The sequence below is a fragment of the Suncus etruscus genome, chromosome 8, assembly GCF_024139225.1.
Source record: "Suncus etruscus isolate mSunEtr1 chromosome 8, mSunEtr1.pri.cur, whole genome shotgun sequence".
NCBI classification, from domain to species: Eukaryota; Metazoa; Chordata; class Mammalia; order Eulipotyphla; family Soricidae; genus Suncus; species Suncus etruscus.
In genome coordinates, this window is record NC_064855.1 from 48,134,274 (window position 1) to 48,156,035 (window position 21,762).

At 37.7% G+C, this 21,762-nt stretch overlaps 1 protein-coding gene and 2 non-coding genes across 3 annotated transcripts in view; all 3 read left to right on the forward strand.

Moving 5' to 3' along the window:
* Nucleotides 1-21,762, forward strand: part of BRCA2 (BRCA2 DNA repair associated) — a gene marked incomplete at its 3' end in the record, with an annotated part of 65,447 nt that overhangs the window by 29,114 nt on the left and 14,571 nt on the right. Inside the window, 8 exon segments of the mRNA XM_049778464.1 lie at nt 2,034-2,129; nt 6,931-7,000; nt 10,467-10,867; nt 10,870-10,902; nt 12,052-12,233; nt 13,604-13,791; nt 18,192-18,362; nt 20,277-20,628. Of these exon segments, the coding sequence (XP_049634421.1) occupies nt 2,034-2,129; nt 6,931-7,000; nt 10,467-10,867; nt 10,870-10,902; nt 12,052-12,233; nt 13,604-13,791; nt 18,192-18,362; nt 20,277-20,628 (1,493 nt within the window).
* LOC126016972 (U6 spliceosomal RNA) lies at nt 696-802 on the forward strand. The gene has a single exon (XR_007498653.1). It is a non-coding gene; the product is annotated as a U6 spliceosomal RNA (small nuclear RNA).
* LOC126016900 (U6 spliceosomal RNA) lies at nt 16,025-16,131 on the forward strand. Its single transcript, XR_007498585.1, has one exon. It is a non-coding gene; the product is annotated as a U6 spliceosomal RNA (small nuclear RNA).

Genomic DNA, 21,762 nt, shown 5'->3' on the forward strand with positions numbered 1-21,762 from the left:
ATCTATTTCCACATCTCCTTTCAATAAGATGTAAATTTATCATTTGAATTATGTATTAGTCATGCTCTCAGCCTTTACAGAGCTTTCAAATGAGAGTATTATTGTTATTAATACTTTAATGTGATTTGATAGTTAAACTTTTTCTCTTATTCTTTTTTTTCTTTGTTTCTTTGTTTTTGTTTTTGGATCACACCCGCAGCACTCAGGGGTTACTCCTGGCTTAATGCTCAAAAATTGCTCCTGGCAGGCTCAGGGGACCATATGGGATGTGAACCACCATCCTTCTGCATGCAAGGCAAACACCTTACCTCCATGCTAACTCTCTGGCCCCTTTTTCTCTTATTCTAATTCAAGGATATACACATTAAATTCCTTCTCAAATTTAATACCAAAAAAAGGTACTAGAAAAAATTGTATTTGTTTTTATTTTTTTATTATTTATTTATTTATTTGGGGAGGGGGTTTGGGCCACACCCGGAAGTGCTCAGGGATTACTCCTGGCTGTCTGCTCAGAAATAGCTCCTGGCAGGCATGGGGGACCATATGGGACACCGGGATTCGAACCAACCACCTTTGGTCCTGGATCAGCTGCTTGCAAGGCAAACGCCGCTGTGCTATCTCTCTGGGCCTGTATTTGTTTTTATTGATAGTAAACTCCGGGTGACACCAAGAGGCAGTTTAAAATAGCTTATTTAGTGCTCACTTTGGCAGCACATATACTAAATTTGGAGCGATACAGAGAAGATTAGCATAGCCCCTGCGCAAGGATGACACACAAATTCGTGAAGCGTTCCATATTTAAAAAAAAAAAAAAGTAGTTTATTTATGGTATTTGGTATATTTTCTGCTCAAACTATATAGTATAGTGATATATTTGGTTTTGGTTTTGAATCACACTGGCAGTGCTCAGGGGTTATTCTTGATTCTGCACTCAGGAGTTAATTCCTGGCTGGTTCAAGACCATATTGGGGGCCAGAGATATATCATGGAGATAGGGCATTGCCTTGCATACAGAAGGATGGCAGTTCGAATACCGGCATCCCATATGGTCCCACTAGCCAGGAGTAACTTCTGAGGGAGAGCCAGGAGTAACCCCTGAGTACCACTGGGTGTGGCCCAAAAACCAAAAAAAAAAAAAAAAAAAGACCATATTGGGTACCAGGGATCCATTGCTACTTACTTACAAGGCAAGCTCACTACCCACTATACTATTGCTTCAGTCCCAATTTTGATGTGGGGGGGGGCATACCCAGTGACACGTAGGGGTTACTCCTGGCTTGGGGGGACCATATGGGATGCCAGCCATCGAACCGAGGTCCATCCTGGGTCAGCCGTGTGCAAGGCAAACGCCCTACTGCTGCACTGTAGCTCCAGCCCATGTCCCAATATTTTTATTGGTAAAAATAATAGCAATTAAAGGACTGGAGGGATAGTATAGGGTGGTAGGGCAGTTGCTAGCAATGGCCAACCCAGGTTTGATGCCCAACACTCATCTCATCCCCCAATCCCACCAGGAGTAAGCCCTGAGCCACCTCCAGATATGGCCCAGAAATTAAAAGGAAAATAATAGCAATTAAATTAAGAACAATTGTTCTCTTTTAAGAGAAAATGGTTGCTATTTAAATAAATTACAGTATTTTTTATTTAAATATTAGATAAAATGGGCTATGTGCATATGATTATATGTAGCCAAATATATATGTGTGTATCTGTGTATTTACATATATTGCCAAAGAGGTATTATAGGGGTTACAGAACTTGCCTTGCACATTCCCAACCCTAGTCCAATGCATATTTTCCCCTAAGTACAGAACCAGGAGTAAATCTTGAGTATCACTGGGTATGGCTTAAAACCCAAATAATACACACACACACACACACACACACACACACACACAAAATAAAGCACTGTTGTTATTGTTTATGCATATGTACTCAGTTATATATATATGTACATATATATATATATATATCTTTGGGATTTTAAAAACTAAAATTGATTTGCTTTAAATACATATGGAATTTTTTTTTAGGAGAACCTCCAATCAAAAGAAACTTGTTAAATGAATTTGATAGGGTAATGGAAAAGCAAGAAAAATCCTTAAAAGCTTTAAAAAGTACTCCAGAAGGTAAAATTTGCTTATATTCCTATCTTTTCTGCCACTGTATACATTAAATGCTCTTAAAGTCAGATTTTGATTATCAGATTTTGGGGGATATAATACTAATTGGACAAAATATTTGTGGTTTGCTTTGTGGAATTTACATTTTGCCTTGTTTTGTAAGGTTACATATCATAATACTAACATTACACTAATTTTGCTGTTGCTTGGAGCTATAGCAATAGTCAGCAGATAGGATACTTGCCTTTCTTGTAGCCAACCCTGGGTTTGATCCCTGGACTCAGAGCAGTTCCAGGTTGGCCCAAAAAGGAAAAAAAGAAAGAAAGATTTTGCTCTTTTGGAAAAACATGAACTGATTATTTTAGAAAATTACTTTGTAATTTTAAAAGAGCTCTAAGGATTAGTAAGTACTTAAAGCCCAGATTCTAGAATCCAGTCAGACTTTTGACCTAATATGTTTCCCTAACCATTCTTTTTTTTTTTTTGGCTTTTGGGTCACACCTGGCAGCGCACAGGGGTTAATCCTGGCTCTACGCTCAGAAATTGCTCCTGGCAGGCTGGGGGACCATATGGGATGCCGGGATTCGAACCACTGATCTTCTGCAAGCAAGGCAAATGCCCTACCTCCATGCTATCTCTCCGGTCCCCTCTTTGTGTCATCTTTATATTAGCAAATTTGAGTAGGCATTTGTGTCCTCATTTAACTCCATCTTTTAGCCACATTTAACACTGAAGACCACTTTTCTAAGACTTTTTTTTTTTTTTTTGGTTTTGGGGTCATAGCCAGCAGCACTCAGGAGTTACTTTTGGCTCTGCACTCAGAAATCGCTTCTGGCTCTGGGGACCATATGGGATGCAGAGAATCCAACACACATCTGTCCTGGGTCAGCCATGTGCAAAGCAAACAACCTGCCACTGTATTACCACTTCAGCCCTCTTATTTTGTTTTTGTTTCTTTTTTTTTCTTGTTTTACTTTTTTTTATTTTCTTGTTTCTTATTGTTTTGTTTTTGTTTTGATGTGGGGCAATACCCAGTAATATTCAGAGGTCACTCCTTGAATTAGCCCTGGTAGTTTTGATCAAATGAGATTCTAGGGATTGAACTCAGGTTACCCCCTTCAAAATGAGCTCTTTACTTACATCTCTAGCCCCTTTTTCCTTATTCTTTCTTCGGATCTTAGGAGTGCCTCATAGCTCTGTTCATAAGTCACTTCTTTGCCTCAACCTCAGATACCAAATTATCTGCAGTCTGTTTTGGAACTTCAGGTATATTTATTCACCAACAGCATCTGATTCTTCTCATCTCCTTCCCATCCATGCTACTTTGCATGTAGCCAACCTGGGTTCTATCCCATGCATCCTATTGAGAAGTGCCAGGAGTAATTCAAGAGTGCAGGATCAGAAGTAACCCCTGAGCATCGATGAGTGTGGCCAAACAAACAAACAAATCTGTTGCCCACTTGGCATCACTTCCAGGAAATTCAAAAGAGCAACCAGTATCATTTTGCTTCAAATATCAGACTATTTTGCTTGGTTTCTTCAAAATCTATGAGATTTTCTGTCTTAGACTAAAATCCTTAGTTCTTTTTTTGTTTTGTTTTTATTTTGGTGGGTTTTTGTTTGTTTGTTTGTTTTTTTGGTTTTTAGGGGCCATACCTGGAATTGCTCAGGCTTTATTCCTGGCTCTCTGTGCTCAGGGATCACTCCTGGCAGGACTTAGGGAACCATATGTGGCGTAGGATAGAACCCAGGTCAGCTACATACAAGGCAAGTGCTATACCTACTTTATTAATAATCTAGCCAGTAAAAGTTTAAGTTTTTGTCATCAAATACTTGGAAATAAAAATAAATATATTTTTGTATAGGTGTGGAACTTGGTTTTGAGTAAGTGGTATTTAGATAGGGATAAATTCAATTAACTTGGGGCCGGAGAGATAGCATGGAGGTACAGCATTTGCCTTTCATGCAGAAGGTCAAATCCCTGTATCCCATATGGTCCCCTGTGCCTGCCAGGAGCAATTTCTAAGCATAGCCAGGAGTAACCCCTGAGTGCTGCCACGTGTGACTCAAAACAAACAAACAAACAAAAATTAAATTAATTTACTGTCTTAGTTCTAAAATGTAGTTTAGACTTCATAAAATCAAAAACACTGAAATTGTTTAACATATCTCATTGATTAATGGGATTTTAAAAATATCTTAAAACAGTAGTTTGAATGTCATTTATTTCTGTTCTTTATTTTGTCTTAGTGATTCTTAAACTTAATAGATACAAAAACTCAATTTTTTGTAATTAAAACTATGTTTATTATTCTTTTGAGAAGCATAACTAATTTTTAGTATCATTTTTACCATGCTTGATTATTGCTTGATTTTTGCTTGATTAATTTTCTTTGGGAATCTACTTAAAATGTAACCCCTTTCTAAGTAGTGAAAGAACCAACAGTAGGGCCTAGGAATGTATAGTTTAGTAGAAACAAATATTAAGAATATGCAGGGCTGGGGTTCAAGTCATGGCACTATATAACCCATGCGAAAAAATGATGTTAGTGTTCAGCTTATAAACTCATTAAAAGGTGATCTTTTTTTAATTTTTTAAATTTTTCATTAAAAAGTAATCTTAAGATAAAACAAATGAAGATGTAAAAATATGTGTCTTATGATACATTTGAGTAAGAAAAAGGATGATATTTAGACATACTTTTAATTTAAAACCATGGTAACAAAGTTGTTCATATTAGTTTTTTTCCACAGATAAAGTTTTTCATGATTGAGTTAAAATCATATAATGTACAACCTTCACCAGTGCACATTTTCCACCACCATTGTCAACAGTTTCCCTCACACCCTCCCTGATGTTCTATCCCCTCCCATTCAACTTCCCCTCCTGTTTCTGGGCCAGGCATCCTTCTCTCTTTCTCTTTCTCTCCTTCCCTGTCCCTTTCTATCTCTCACTTTTTCTCTCACTTTCTCCCCCCCCTTTCTCTCCTCTTCTTCCCACCCTCTCTCCCATTTTGACACTGGTTTGCACCACTGTTAATGAAGGAGTACCATGCATGTCCCTTTCATTGTATACCCTTCTCGACTCTGTCTCTCCACTCTTTGTGGGAAGCTTCTTACATGGAGTGGTCCTCCAGACTTCTTAATTTTGCAAAAAGAAAACTTAAATGGATAGACCAGGAATCATTAAAAATGGTTTTCAGGGGGCCAGGCGGTGGCGCTAGAGGTAAGGTGCCTGCCTTGCCTGCGCTAGCCTAGGACGGACCGCGGTTCGATCCCTCGGGGTCCCATATGGTCGCGCCAGGAGTAACCCCTGAGCGTCACCGGGGTGTGGCCCAAAAAGACCAAAAGAAAAAAAAATGGTTTTCAGAAGCAAGAAGTGGAGGAGGTAAAGAACATAAAATGTGGACGAGTTAGTGATAAGACTCATTTATAGAAATATGCTTTTTTTTTGTTTGTTTTTTCGGCCACACCCAGGGGTGTGCGACGCTCAGGGGTTATTCCTGGCTATGCACTCAGAAATAGCTCCTGGCTTGGGAGACCATGTGGGATGCCAGGAGATTGAACCGTGGTCCGTTCTAGGCTAGCGCAGGCAAGGCAGATGCCTTACCCCTTGTGCCATTGCTCCGGCAGTGACATTTGCTGTACTTTTTTTTTTTTTTTTTGGTCACATCTGACAGCACTCAGGAGTTACTCCTTGCTTTGTGCAAATTACAAATCACTCTAGACAGATTAGGGGGAGCATATGGGATGCAGAGACCAAACCCAGATTGGCTACATGCAATGTAAACACCTTCCTGCTGTGCTATTGCTTTGGCCCCCTGACTATACATTTTTTGTTTTGTTTTTGGGTCACACCCGGCAGCACTCAGGGGTTACTCCTGGCTCTATGCTCAGAAATCGCCCCTGGCAGGCACAGGGGATCATATGGGATACCGGGATTCGAACTACCGTCCTTCTGCATGAAAGGCAAATGCTGTATCTCCATGCTATCTCTCTGGCCCCATGACTATACATTTTGTTTGTATTTGGGGGGGCTATACCAGCAGCTCTGAGAGGCTTTTTCTGGCTCTACACTCAGAAATTATTCCTCGCAGCCTTGGGGAACCGTATAGGATGCCTCAGATCAAACCCACATTGCAGCCAGCATGCAATGCAATTGTCTACCTGCTGTACTATCACTTTGGCCCCCTGTTTATACATTTTGGATATATTCATTCTAAAACTACTTTCAGGACAAATATTGCAGATTTATAAAACTTCCAATAATAAATTACTATTAGTAATCAATACTTGAAAATTTAATCAATTTTTTATATAAATATAAGCGTGAGCCTCAAGAACTCCGAAGAGAAGTACCCATCCCTTTTAGGATATTCAAGCTGTCAAAACTAAATAATAATAATAATATGTATATTTTTTCACTGTATATAGAATTAGAATATTTTTATATTTTACTATGTCTCTTTAAAAAGAAATTACGTTTTTTTACAGTTACGTAATGCTTGAAGTTTGACTTCAAGTCTTTATGAGACTGAATTTTAAATTTGGAAATTAGCCAGACACCATTGAGCTGTTTATATAACTGGCTAAATATACTTTAATTTCTAATATGTTTGCAATGTGAGTTATTTGCCATATGGTCATTATTAGCTACAGACAGCAATTATTTACTGAATGTGTATAATTCTCTAAATTTTTGAGTTCATAATCACAATGTTTAATATATAAGAAATAATCTTATGTTTTTAGTACATAACATAAAATAAATTTTCATTAATGCATAATATAAAATAACATTTTATAGGTACAATGAAAGATAGAGGATTGTGTATGCACCGCATTTCTTTAGAACCAATTACCTGTGGACCCAACTGGTAAGATATATTCAACTTTTATTTTTATTTTATTAATATATAGAAAAAACCGGTTTTTACTAAATTTTGTTGTTTTATATTTTGGTTTTTATATGGGGAAGCTGGAAGTGCTTTGGGTTCACTTCTGGTAGTTCTGAGGTGATCCTAATGCCAGAGATTAAATCGAGAGAGGGGGGTGTTTCCATATGCAGAGCATATGTTTCAATCTATTGAACTATCTCTATCTCCAGCACCTAAAATATTTCTTTTTTTTTTTTTTTTTTTTTTTTGGTTTTTGGGCCACACCCGTTTGACGCTCAGGGGTTACTCCTGGCTATGTGCTCAGAAATCACCCCTGGCTTGGGGGGACCATATGGGACTCCGGGGGATCGAACCGCGGTCCTTCCTTGGCTAGCGCTTGCAAGGCAGACACCTTACCTCCAGCGCCACCTACCCGGCCCCAAATATTTCTTAATATTAATGACTTTTTTTTTTTTTTGGTCTTTGTGTCACACCTTGTGGTGCTCAGGGGTTACTCCTGGATCTGTACTCAGAAATCACTCCTGGCAGGATTAGGGGACACTATGGAATGCCAGGATTTGAATCACCATCCATCCTGGTTCAGCTACATGCAAGGTAAACACCCTACCACTGTGCTATCTCTCTGGCCCATAATTAGTGACAGTATTAATATGAAATTAAAAAGTTACTAGTTCCGGGGCCGGAGAGATAGCATGGAGGTAAGGCATTTGCCTTGCATGCAGAAGGTCAATGGTTCAAATCACAGCATCCCATAAGGTCCACTGAGCCTGCCAGGAGCGATTTCCGAGCATAGAGCCAGGAGTAACCACTGAGCGCTACCAGGTGTGACCCAAAAACCCAAAAAAAAAAAAAAAAAAAAAAAAGAAGAAGATACAGCAAACTTAAGGAAATAAAAAAGTTTTGTTTAGTTTTTTGGGGTCACAACTGGCAATGCTCAGGGCAATACTCCAGGTTCCATTCCTGATGGTGCTCGGGGGAACATATGGAATGCTGAGGATTGAACTTGGATTAGGCACATAAAAGGCAAATGTCCTACCTATTATGCTATCTCTCTGGCTCCTAAAAAATATTCTTTTAATATTAATAATACTGGTAATAATAATTACCAATATTCTAAAAATAGAATATTCCCAAGAAAAAGAACATATTCCATTCTTGAGAGAAGAGTAATTTAGGACCAGAGAAATATTGCAGGGTATATAGTACTTGCCTTGCATGCATCCTATACTACTTCAAATCCTAGAATCACATTTGGTTATCTGAGCACAGATCCAGGAGTAAGTCCTGAAGTACTGTCAGGTATGAACCCCTAATAAAGCAAATAATAATAGAAATTAAGACTAAGTTGCTAAAATGACCAGACATGAATACCAAATCCAAAGTCAACGACAACAGAATCAATACCCAATCTACAACAAGCTGTATAAGGGAAGAACAGTTGTCTAGCATTATGGGGGTAAAGGAGGAAGATGTGGGATGCATAGACAGCATTGGTGGTGGGAATGCCCCTCACTCATTGTCACTGTGTACCTCAAATATTACTGTGAGAGAATTGTAATTCACTTCCACCACAAAAAAATTAAAAAAAAAACAAAAACCACAAAGTTACAGTATGGTAGCAAAAATATACCTCAAAGTAATATAAAATATAATATATTATAAAATGTAAATATATAATATAAAATCAAGAATATGAAATTGTACCCAGACTAGTACTGCTCCTGCAGATCATTTCAGCACCCCCTGGGAGGTTGGGAGGTAGTATCCACTGATTAGGCAGATAAGTAGGCCATTTGGAATATAGTCTGTAGAACTCTTGGAGAATTGGCCTATAAGATAAAGTAATACAGGGAGACAGGTACCTGAAGTTTTTGAAGTATATTAAGGAACTTGGAAAAGATGATGATCTGAGCATACTCACCTACTTTTATTACTTCCCCAAATTATTCCAAAACAAGAACTTAATCATACATATATATGCAAAGACTTACAGAGGATGATGGAATAGGCGACCACGGTAACTACATTTTCTCCTTTGGTTTGAGCCCACTCTTCATGTGTTATTCAAGGGCTGTTGCTGATGGTACTTATGAAATCCTAAAGTGCTTTTAATCAAATCCAGTCACCTGCTTGCAAATGATGTGCTCAGTATATTGAGCTTCCTCTCTGTCCCTGTTCAAGCATACAGGAGAAAACTGATTTGAGAGAGTACAGCAGGTAAAGAATTTGCCTTGCACATTGCCAACCCATATTTGATCCCAGCACTGTATATGGTACCTGGTGTTCCTTCAGGAGGGATCTCTGAGCACAGAGCCAGGAGTAAACTCAAAGAAAAAGAGCATGACCCAGAAAACTGATTTGAAGCTGATACAAGTAGAGAACTCATTATTTTACATTATAAAAGCCTACAAAGTGCAAAATGGATGGTGGTTAAGAAATGAACCAAAATAAAGAGATAAGTTAAAAGTATGTTCAAATAGCATTCAAATCTTCTCCACTACATGAAGCTGAGCAACTATGTCTTCAAATATCCTATAGGGGAGATATTCAGGTCATTTCTTCAGTGAAGAGATGAGGCACAGTTGAAGGAAGAAGTAATATACTGGAAGCAAGGCTATTAAGATAATGCACACAAAATGAATGTTAGGGGATCTCTCACTAATCCTCTTTTTCTGTCAGCTCTCAGAATACTAGTAGCTAGTTTTCACTACTGAAAGCTTCCTGATAGTCTATAGTACAGTTTGCAATGAGTAATTCTCATCTATGTGCCTATCTATGGCTTCTAAACCGATATTCTTCAGCCTTTTATACTTGTTGACTGACAGCTGTCCTGCGGTTCATGGACGAGGATTTTTTAGACTGGTGGTTTTCAACCTTTTCTTTTTTGGGGGGGGTGGAGGGGCATACCCTGTGGTGCTCAGAAGTTACTCCTGGATCTGAGCTCAGGAATCACTCCTACTCGGGTCAGTTGTGTGCAAGGCAAGCACTGTGCCTATGGTACTATCACTACAGTCCCTTGGTTTTCAACCTTTTGTGTGTGTGTGTGTGTGTGTGTGTGTGTGTGTGTGTGTGTGTGTGTGTGTGGTTTTTGAGTCACACCTCACAATGCTTGGGTTGTTCCTGGTTCTGAACTCAGAAATCATTCCTGGCAGTATTGGTGACCATATGGGATTCTGAGAATTGAAACACTGTCCATCATGGGTTGGCATGTGCAATGCAAATGCCCAACCTCTTTGCTATCTCTGGCCCATGGATCACCTCCCCCCTCCTACCAAAAGCAAAAGATGTAAAGAATTTTTGCATTGACCCACCAGCCAAATTGGCTTAAAACTCCTGAGCACTGCTTGGGAAGCCTCCCAAAAATAGAAGTAAAATGCATATCCCAAAGTGTTGGTATATATGCACACTTACTCTCAAATAATCAAATACTTTCTTCCTGTTGTAGTGCGACTAAGAAACGGCAAGGAAAACAGAGTCCAAATTTTACTGCACCTGGTCAAGAATTTATGTCTAAATCTCAGTTTTATGAATTTAACCTAACATTGGAAAAGTCTTCAAGCAAATCATCACTTTCAGAGAAACCATTTTATGAAGTTTCTGCCACAAAAAATGAAAATAAAAGACAATCAGTTACCACCAGCAAACAGATGAAAGTCTTTGCTCCGCCTTTTAAAACGAAACCACATGTTCACAGAGATGAACAGTGTGCTTCCAAAAATACTACTTTGGAGAAAAATAGATACAAACCAGAAAATATAGAGGAACATGACACTGATGGTAATGAAAATAATTTTAATGATAGTGAAATTCAGTGCTTGGACAAAAATAATTTCAGTTTAACAGCAACTAAGTTTTCATTAAGTATGAGAAAGACCATATAGGTATCAAGTTAAAATTGGTGTGAAAGTTTTCCTTTTAGTTAGATGTTTATTGTAAAAAATAATACCTTCAGGATTCCTCCTTTTTATGATGATTATTACTTACAAAACTTTTATTAATGCTTTATACTTTTATGCATAAAGATTTGGCTAAATTATTCTAATGTTTTGAACATAGATTTAATAAACTTTTTTAGTTCAAAAAAAGATATTAAAGGTCAGAGCTATAGTATAGCAAGTAGGGCATTTCCCTTGCACAAAGCCAATCCTGTTTTAATCCCTGATTCACTGAGTACTGCCAGGAGTAACCCCTGAGCATTGTCGGGATTGTGAGCATTGTCAGGTACATTGCAACGCATCCCAGCACACCCAGAAAAAAACTGCTAAACATACAATGTAAGGATTCTACTATATTTTTATTAGGGTGTTTATTTCCTTTAAAGCTTGAAATTTAAATAATTATATGTGATTATATATTATATTAATATATTTTAAATAACTATAAATTTTTGGAACTCTGAGGACTTTAGGATGAAATGATAGCTGATTTTTAAAAAGATTGGGACCAGAGCAATAGCTCAGCCAGTAGGGTATTTTCCTTGCATGCAGTCAACACCAATACAATTCCTGGCATCTCCTTTGCCTTCCCCCACCCTCTCCTCCCATAAGCCATTCAGGAGAAATTCCTGACTACAGAGCTAGGAATAACCCCCAAGTACCATCAAGTGTAAAATTGTTTTTGAAGTTTTTGATTTTTCAAAAATTATTTTATGAACATAATAATAATTAAATGAACAGGACACTTGCCTTACAGCCAACCTAGGTTCAGTTCCTAAAACCTTATATAGTTCCCCAAGTCCAGCCAGGACCGATCTCTGAGCACAAAGTCAGAAGTCAGCATGAGCACTACTGAGTATGAACCACAAATCAAAAATAAATTTATTATAGTTAAGATAATGTGTTACAAAGGTGTTGACATAGTGTACACACAGTTACCTCAATTCACCTCGCCGCCACCACCACATAGGCCCTTATGTTGCATCCTCTTTATATTCATTATAGATCTTAACCTTTTGGCTAAGATTAAGTATATTTATTCATATGAGTTTCAATTTTATAGCTATTTTTCTTTTGCCATTTATTCTTTAATAGATTCAGTTGCACATCTTCAAAAAGCCAGAGATATGCAGGATATGCGAATAAAAGAGAAACAAAAGCAAAATATTTTCCCACAGCCAGGCAGTCTGTATCTTGCAAAAACATCCACTTTGCCTAGAGTCTCTCTGAAAGTCGCAGTAGGAGGTCGAGTTCCTTCTGCATATTCCCATAAAGAGGTAAGTTTTTGTCTAGAATACTAATAGCTTTTATTAGTGGAATTTTATTACCTAGTATCTCCAAATTATTTTCTTTAAAAAATGAACAAATTGGGCCCAGAGAGATAGCACAGCGGCATTTGCCTTGCAAGCAGCCGATCCAGGACCAAAGGTGGTTGGTTCGAATCCCGGTGTCCCATATGGTCCCCCGTGCCTGCCAGGAGCTATTTCTGAGCAAGACAGCGAGGAGTAACCCTGAGCAATGCCGGGTGTGATTCCCCCCCCCAAAAAAAAAGAACAAATTACTGCAAAGTTGTATGAATGAAATGATGCTTCCTAATGGTCCCACAAGTGGTGCCTTTAGCTCCTCATTCTCTGCTATTACTCTATTATGATATTATGATTATTATTCTCTCACTCTGCCCAGTAATTTGTGTTTCAAAATTGCAGTTTCTCTCCCCCATTCAAAACATAGTCATTACATTACGATAAATGCTCCCAACTAACTCTTAGTGGAAAGTAGTCTTAATGAATTTAATACATGAATTACTCATATCTTAGCTTGCTTATTTTAAAATCTTATTAAACTACTAATATTCTTGTTAGAATTTTAGATAATGGAGAATTAGAAATATTATTAATATTTGGGAGGGCACACTAAGAAGTGTTCAAGGCTTACTCTGGGCTCTTTACTTGGGTCTCTCCCGGAGGGGCAGAAGGACCATATGGGGTGCTGGGAATCAAACCCAGGTTGGCCACATGCAAAATAAATGCTCTGCCCAATATGCTATAGCTCTAGCCCCAGAAATAAAAGTAATTATAGTATTTAGTAAGTATTTTCTATGTCTGACACTCTTTCAAACACTTAATATATATAATTTAATCTTCATAAACACCTTAATTTATTCACCATTAATTTGTCCATTACTTTGGAAATGTTGAAGTACAGACTATTATAAATGCCCAAAAGTTGCTTAATTAGAAAATGGAAGAACAATTCTAAAACAAGGAGTGCAACTCCAAGTCTGAAGAAAGTACAACAGACTCTAGAGTGTATGGGTCATTTGTGTTAAATGTTTAACTAGCTCCTAGTAAGTTAAAACAATTGTGGTGGGCTGTAGATATAGTACAATGGGTAAGAAGTTTGCATTGCATGTAGCCAGATTTGATCCCTGGCAACACTTGTGGTCCCCACACTTCACCAATAGTGGTGATCCCTGAGCACAGCCAGGACTGACCCAAAAACAACAAAACAAAAACCTATTATTTATAATGAATGTTTTAATATTTTAAAACTTTGGTTACTTCAATTTGGACTTACAGTTATTTTTATTCTTTGAAATGTTCTTGTTTTTTATACTCATCAGATTTTTCAAATTTCTTTTATGCAGCTGTACATGTTTGGCATTTCTAGACATTGCCTAAAAATTAATAGCAAAAACACAGAGTCTTTTCAGTTTCACATTCAGGATTATTTTGGCAAGAAAGATTTATGGGCTGGAAAGGGAATACAGTTGGCTGATGGTGGATACCTTGTACCCTCCAATGATGAAAAGGCCGGAAAAGAAGAATTTTATAGGTATCATATCTATGCAAAAAGAATTGTTAACATCTATATATTTCATCATCTCTCTTCTCACAGATCCCTCTTATTTCTTTCATGATTGCTCTTAAATTTAAAACTATAAATAATTTGATTGCATTGTATATATTAAGGTGCATCATTCAGTTTACATTCTGTTGAAATCTTTGGGAAAATGAGGTTTAGTTTGTGGTGGGATTAATGAATTGTTTTACTTAAGTTGAGAATTTTTTATCCTACATTTACAATAATTTTACAATACATTTACAATAAGTTTGATTTAATGGTTTCAGAAATATATAATTTTATGTTGTATTTTAATAAATACAAATATTTAGAAAAATTTATATGCAAATCAGTAATAATGAGTAAATTTTAATGCTTTAGAACTTCAACTGTTTTGAGGACTGGGAATATGGGTTGCTTGTGTGAGTGTTTGGGTTTTATGTCTAGCACTGAAAAGAAAAAAAATATATTCTTTGATTTTATTTGTGTGGGAGAGAATATAAAGCCAGGAATGAGTCTGAGCACTGCCAGGTGTGAGCCAAAAAAAAAAAGAGTTTAAGTGTCTAAACATATTTAGATTTTTGGCTATCAGAAATGTACTATCTCGTGACAAAGACAAGATTGAAACTTTCTGCAGTATCCTTCAATTTTTTTTTTTTTTTTTTGGTTTTTGGGCCACACCCGGTTGACTCTCAGGGGTTACTCCTGGCTATGTGCTCAGAAATCGCCCCTGGCTTGGGGGGGACCATATGGGACGCCGGGGGATCGAACCACGGTCCTTCCTTGGCTAGCGCTTGCAAGGCAGACACCTTACCTCCAGCGCCACCTACCTGGCCCCATCCTTCAATATTTTATCTCTGGGGCAAAGCAATAGTCCCAAGCATCCCATATGATCCCCAAGCACCACCAGGAGTGATTCCTGAGTGTTGAGCCAGATTAACCCTGAGTACCACCAGATGTGTCCCAAAATGCAAAGACAAAACAACACAAAAACGAATATTATACCTCTGTATTTTTCCAAAATGGTTTTAAGAAGAGCAATATAGGGGGCTGGAGTGATAGCACAGCGAGTAAGGCAATTTTCTTTGCTGATGGCTGACCTGGGCCAACCCAGGTTCAATCCCAACTTTCCATATGGTCCCCCAAGCCTGCCAGGATCGATTTGTGAGAACAGAACCAGGAGTAACCTCTGAAAGCTGCTGGATGTGGCCCCAAAACCCTCCTGAGAGAGAGAGAGAGAGAGAGAGAGAGAGACAGAGAGACAGAGAGACAGAGAGACAGAGAGACAGAGACAGAGAGAGAGACAGAGAGACAGAGACAGAGAGAGAAATATAGCATTTTCCCTTAGATGTTTAATAGTTTTGCAGTATTTTAAACAAATTTAAACAAAATTTCATTTTGCATTTTTCTCATAAATGTTACCTATCAGTTAAGTAGCAAAAGTTTAGTGAGCAGTTGTGTTATTTTCTTGAATTGACCAGATCTAGTTCAGCATACATCTTACATGTGAGAGACACTGGGTTCCATTCCCAGTGCAACAAAAGTATTTTTCCTTGTATTAGTAGAGCACTTGATAATTACCCTATAATTATAATGCTTGAATTCTGAACTTATTGCAGGTTTTCTATCATTCAAATTACTTTTTTTTTAACATACTTCTATGTGCAAGGTACTAGTCTGGATTTTAAGAATAATGAAATAAGTGATATATTAAATATAAATACCCAAATAAGTGACATATTCTAGTGGAGGAGTCTGGAATCATATGGAGGACATAGATTAAGGGAACATTCTTATTTGAGGGAAAAAATTAGTGCAATTGGAGTGGAAAGTATAGCGGTAGAATAAGGTAGATAGATAAGATGTTACAGACCTTTTTATTCCAACTTTTTGTTCTGTGTACACTATCAGAGGACTGACATGATTTGACTTTGGGGGTGTTTTGGGCCATACCCGGCAGTGCTCAAAGGTTACTTCTGAGAAATCACTCCTGGCAGGCTCAGGGGTGCATATGGGATGCTGGGGATCGAACCCAGGTCCACCACATGCAAGGCACATACTACTATGCTAACGCTCCAGCCCTGATTTGACATTTTTGAAAGCTTGCCCGGAGTGATTCCTGAGAGAAGAACCAGGAATAACCCCTTATAACCACTGGGAGTAGCCCCCCCCAACCAAAATATAGAATTCATAAGTAAATTAATAGGTAAAAAATAGCTTGAAAGTGCTCACTTCGGCAGCACATATACTAAAATTGGAATGCTACAGAGAAGATTAGCATGGCCCCTGCGCAAGGATGACACGCAAATTCGTGAAGCGTTCCATATTTTTTTAACCATAGCAAGACTCTGGAAATAACCCAGATGCCCTTCAACAGACGAATGGCTAAAGAAACTGTGGTACATATACACAATGGAATATTATGCAGCTGTCAGGAGAGATGAAGTCATGAAATTTTCCTATACGTGGATGTACACGGAATCTATTATGCTGAGTGAAATAAGTCAGAGAGAGAGAGAAAAACGCAGAATGGTCTCACTCATCTATGGGTTTTAAGAAAAAGAAAAGACATTCTTGCAATAATAATTTTCAGACACAAAAGAGAAAAGAGCTGGAAGTTCCAGCTCACCTCAGGAAGGTCACCACAAAGAGTGATGAGTTTAGTTAGAGAAATAACTACATTTTGAACTGTCCTAATATTGAGAATGTATGAGGGAAATGGAGAGCCTGTTTAGAGTACAGGCGGGGGTCGGGTGGGAAGGAGGGAGATTTGGGACATTGGTGATAGGAATGTTGCACTGGTGATGGGTGGTGTTCTTTACATGACTGAAACCCAAACACAATCATGTATGTAATCAAGGTGTTCAAATAAAAAAAAAGTTGATTTGGGGTTGGGGGGGCAGAGAGATAGCATGGAGGTAAGGTGTTTGCCTTTCATGCAAAAGAAAAAAAATAGCTTGAAAGTTATCATGTGTAGTTGCTATTTAACCCATAAAAATTGATGCTAAAGAGCAAAATGAAAGTTAGATATAAATGCCAATGAGTGTGGTGCATCATAAAAACAAGTGAAAAATAAAGCACTGAGAGTAGAGATGATTATTTATGGCTATTACTATTAGTAGGTAAATTAAAGTAACAACAGTTGATCACTGAATTTAGCAATAGAGAACGTAATAAATAAAATGCCTTAATAAAAATAATTCAGTAAATTGGTGGGGATAAGCTTTATCAGACAAAAAGAGGCTGTAGAAGAATTGAAGAGAGAATATGGCCAGTTTTACAGAAATTACCAAAAACAACAATAAAAGGGATAGTATCTGAGAAAAGAATGATTGGAGAGTTGTTTTTACTGCTTTTTTTTTCTTATGAGGGGACACTCGAATGCTTATGAAGGGAGAAAAAAATGTCAGGAGAGAGATTTACGCCATTTCTTGGATTAGTTTCTGACTAACTAGGAAGTTTAGATTTAGTGTGCCAGTGACAGAAGTACTTTGTAGATTATGGGTACTGATGAGTCTGTAGAGTGGAGAACAAAAGTTTTTGCAAGTTCTACATTAATCATTTCTATTTTCTTAGTAATAAAACTTAGTAGTAAAATGGAAAAGAAAGGTATATTTGAGTTTTAGAGAGAAGGTAAAAAAATTCCAGTTATTGAGAAGAGAATTGTTGGGGGAGGTGGGGAATAGGAAGTCTCTGGATGATGCTCGACCAAGCAGGCTTACAGTTCAATGTGAGTACCTGAAGATGAGGTCCTGCTAATGTCCTGCAGAGCTGAGAATTAACTGGGCCCCAAGACACTGCTAGGGGAGCTGGAAGCCTCCAGCAATCCTGGAACATTTAATACTAGGGTCTGCTACATGCAAGGCAGGTATCTGAGCTCCTGTACTGTCTTTTTGACCCTAGATAATTTGTAAAATCATCTCTTTAAATAAGGAAAATCAAGTTATATGACATTAAAGGTATTTTTGGGAGAGATTTTTTAAGGTTTTTTTTTTTGGGGGGGTGTCCACATCCAGTGACGCTCTGGTGTTAATCCTGACTATGCTCAGAAGTCACTCCTGCCTCAGAGGACCACATAGGACACCAGGGATCGAACTCAGGTCCATCCTGGGTAAGCCATGTGCAAGGCAAACACCCTACCTCTGTGCTATTGCTTCGACCAAAAGATAATAATGTTAAAGTTGAAGTAATTGTGCCAATATATGCATTAGAATTTTTATTAATAAAACTTATATGTCACATCATTATTCAGAAATTATGTATTGATCGTTAATTCAAGCTTATTAAATGATCTTACACACTGTAATATTGAACTAAGTAGTGGTTATGTAAATCAGTTTAGTTATCTCTGAGTTGTTTTTCTTCTCATATCTTACCTTAATTTTTTTCAGGGCTCTGTGTGACACTCCAGGTGTGGACCCAAAGTTAATTTCAAGGATCTGGGTCTATAATCACTATAAATGGATAATATGGAAACTAGCAGCTCTGGAATTTACCTTTCCTGAAGAATTTGCTAATAGATGCTTAAATCCAGAAAGGGTGCTGCTTCAACTAAAATATAGGCAAGTTTGAAATGTTATATAATAATGTTATATATAAAGATGTATAGCCTCCATGCTATCTCTCCAGCCCTCACTCAGATTTCTGTACTTCCAGGTCATAGAGGTACTTGACCAAAGCCATCCTACACTGCAGTCCACATTGTAGACTATTTCTCTTGCCATCTGCCAGTCCCACTTAAAAGAAATTACATATGTATCACACATAAACCTCTTGTGTCCTTTTTGCCTTGCCTTTATCCTCTTATTCTCTTAAATTATATGAGAATAGTTTGGATTCACTTTTTAGAGATTGCTAATTCTTTGCCCATTTTGTTTTAATAGCTTACATCTTAACAACATAACACAGGGTATTGCTAGTTATCAGATTTTAAATTCTCTTTTTTTTTTTTTGGTTTTTGGGCCACACCCGTTGACGCTCAGGGGTTACTCCTGGCTATGCGCTCAGAAGTTGCTCCTGGCTTGGGGGACCATATGGGACACCGGGGGATCGAACCGTGGTCCGTCCAGGCTAGCGCAGGCAAGGCAGGCACCTTACCTCTAGCGCCACCGCCCGGCCCCAAATTCTCTTATTTTTATTTTGTTTTGTTTGCGGGTTTTATGTTTCTGTTCTGGTTTTTGGTTTTTATTTCTTTGCTTTTTTGAGTCGCATTTGACGGTGCTCTAAAGTTACTCCTGGCTCTGCTCTCAGAAATTGCTCCTGGCAGGCACAGGAGACCATATGGGATGCCAGGATTCGAACCACCATCTGTTTGAATCAGCTGCGTGCAAGGCAAACGCCCTATCACTGTGCTATCTCTCTGGTCCCATTTATTTTTGCAGCTTTAAGGTCAGTTTCATATTTTATACATCTAACAAAACATAAGACCAGCTATTCATGGCTTAATTTTTATATTTTAATTTGTATTATAACAACATGATTTACCAAGTTGTTCATAAAACAGTCATTTCAGACATTAAATGTTCAAATACCACTATCACCATCACTATGATCTTCCTTTTAACAGTGTTCCCAAATTTCCCAATTGCCAACCCAGCCTACCCCCTTGTAGGCACAAACAAATTTATTTCATATTGTTTGTTACAACATAAAGGCAAATGGGATTATAAAAACTTAGATCAGCAAAGTATAATTTAAATCAATTATATCTCTCCATGGTGTTAAAGTATGTGTATAAGGATTTACTGGCTTGTGGTTGGTGCTAATTGAGTCTTGTTTGTTACTGTTCAGGCTCACTGAGCTTGGTTGATTACTAAGTAACTTTGTCATCAGATTTCATGAAGTACTCTTAGGCTGACACTATGCAGCTGCTGGGTGGTTAGGTCCAGGATCTATAAATCTGAAACAGATTTTGTAGTTCAGCAGTTTGATAAGATTAAGTTGTAGGACTGGGCCTTTTCTGTTGGAGGGTATAATGTGACTGGGCTGCTGTGATCTAGGCAGAAAGGGGAATCTGTCCCCACCCATTTTGAGATTGCTGCAGAGGTACCGACCTGCAACCAAATGGAGACAGTTGGTAGTCATTATTTCTTTTGGGGCTCAGTAGATAAAATGGGACATTTTTCTGCTAGGAATTTGGCTGATATGAGCTCCTAAGTATTTCTTAAAGATACTATTATTTTTTTTATTTTTTATTTTTTTGGTTTTTGGGTCACACCCAGCAGCGCTCAGGGATTACTTCTGGCTCCACACTCAGAAATCACTCTTGGCTGGCTCAGGGGACCATATGGGATGCCGAGATTTGAACCAACATCCTTCTGCATGCAAGGCAAACACACTACCTCCATGCTATCTCTCCTGCCTCAAAGATATTATTTTTTATTCTTTGTTAGACAATGTCTTTTTCCACAGAAAAAATTAAAATTTTTAGAATTAAATTAAAATTAAAATTTCTAGAATATTTATTTTTATTATAGGTATGATATGGAAATTGACAGGAACAGAAGATCAGCTATAAAAAAGATAACAGAAAGAGATGACACCGCTGCAAAAACACTTGTTCTCTGTGTTTCTGGAATACTTTCGAGTACAAATATACCTGATACTTCCAACAGTAAAACTAATAGTGTGGATACCAAAGCAGTGACCACTATTGAGCTTACAGATGGATGGTATGCTATTAAAGCGCAGTTAGATCCTCCCCTGTTAGCTCTCTTGAAGGATGGTAGATTGACTGTGGGTCAAAAGATAATTATTCATGGAGCAGAATTGGTGGGTTCTCCTGACGCCTGCACACCTCTAGAAGCCCCAGAATCTCTTATGTTAAAGGTAAACTATTTTAATATATGTTGTTGGTAAAAAAAAAAAAATCAATTTTTGATTCACTTAAGAGAAGGTTCTAGAAAATTATTTTTAATTTATGTCTGTTCATGATGTCACATTTCTTGAAAACATACTCATTACTTTGTGACAGTTTTCCAATAGCTGCATTGTTGTGCTGGATATTTGAGAAAGCCAGAGAAGATTTATTAAGGTTAAAAAAAAGCCAGTGTAAATTTGAGGTTTTGTTTTTTACTACAACAACTCAAACTGACATCTTTTGCCTGTATTTCAGAATCTAGGAAATAATGTGATTTAACCTCTTGCAAAGTAAACTCTGTGTGTTCTTTTTGATATGTGCAAGGGGCAAGCATGCATGCGTAGGATAGAAGAAGTCTGAGATCTTAACTATCCTACTTTAAATTTTCAATTATTTCTCCAATTTAAGCTGTACTTCATGTTTATGCCTTCAAAAGTATTCATTATCTCTAATTTCTGAGTGTTCTCAAAGTTATTCTTATACTGGCTTCATTCAAGTTTGCTAGTTGAGTAATCTTGAGCATAGTATGTAGTTTATCGTATACTTCAGTTTTGTCATCTGTAAAATGAGTCCTAGAACTGCTTTTAAGATTAAATGTTAAATTATGTAAAGCATTCAACATTGTGCCAGGTACTAGATCAGTCACTTTTTGAATGTGTGCTACTTTTTTGTAATCATTCCCAGATTATTGTATTATTTTCTAGCCCAGCGTCCCAAAAATCTTAAGCTTAAAAAATGTTGGTAATTGGGACCAGAATGACAAAACAGCGATAGGGCATTTTCCTTCCACACAGATGAACTAGGACAAACCCAGGTTCCCAAGCCCGCCAGGAACAACTACTGAGCTCAAAGCCAGGAGTAACCCCTGAGCACCTCCAGGTGTGATCCCAAAAAAAACCCCAAAATGTTGGTAATATCTTATCTGTTACCCTCATCATCTTTTTGTCCTTAAGTTTTTTGAAGATCCAAGGTTTTAAAAAGTATTTTAATTCATTCTGTTTAATTTTTTTTGTTGTTGTTGTTGTTTTGTTTTTAGGCCACACCCGGCGGTGCTCAGGGGCTATTCCTGGCTGTCTGCTCAGAAATAGCTCCTGGCAGGCACG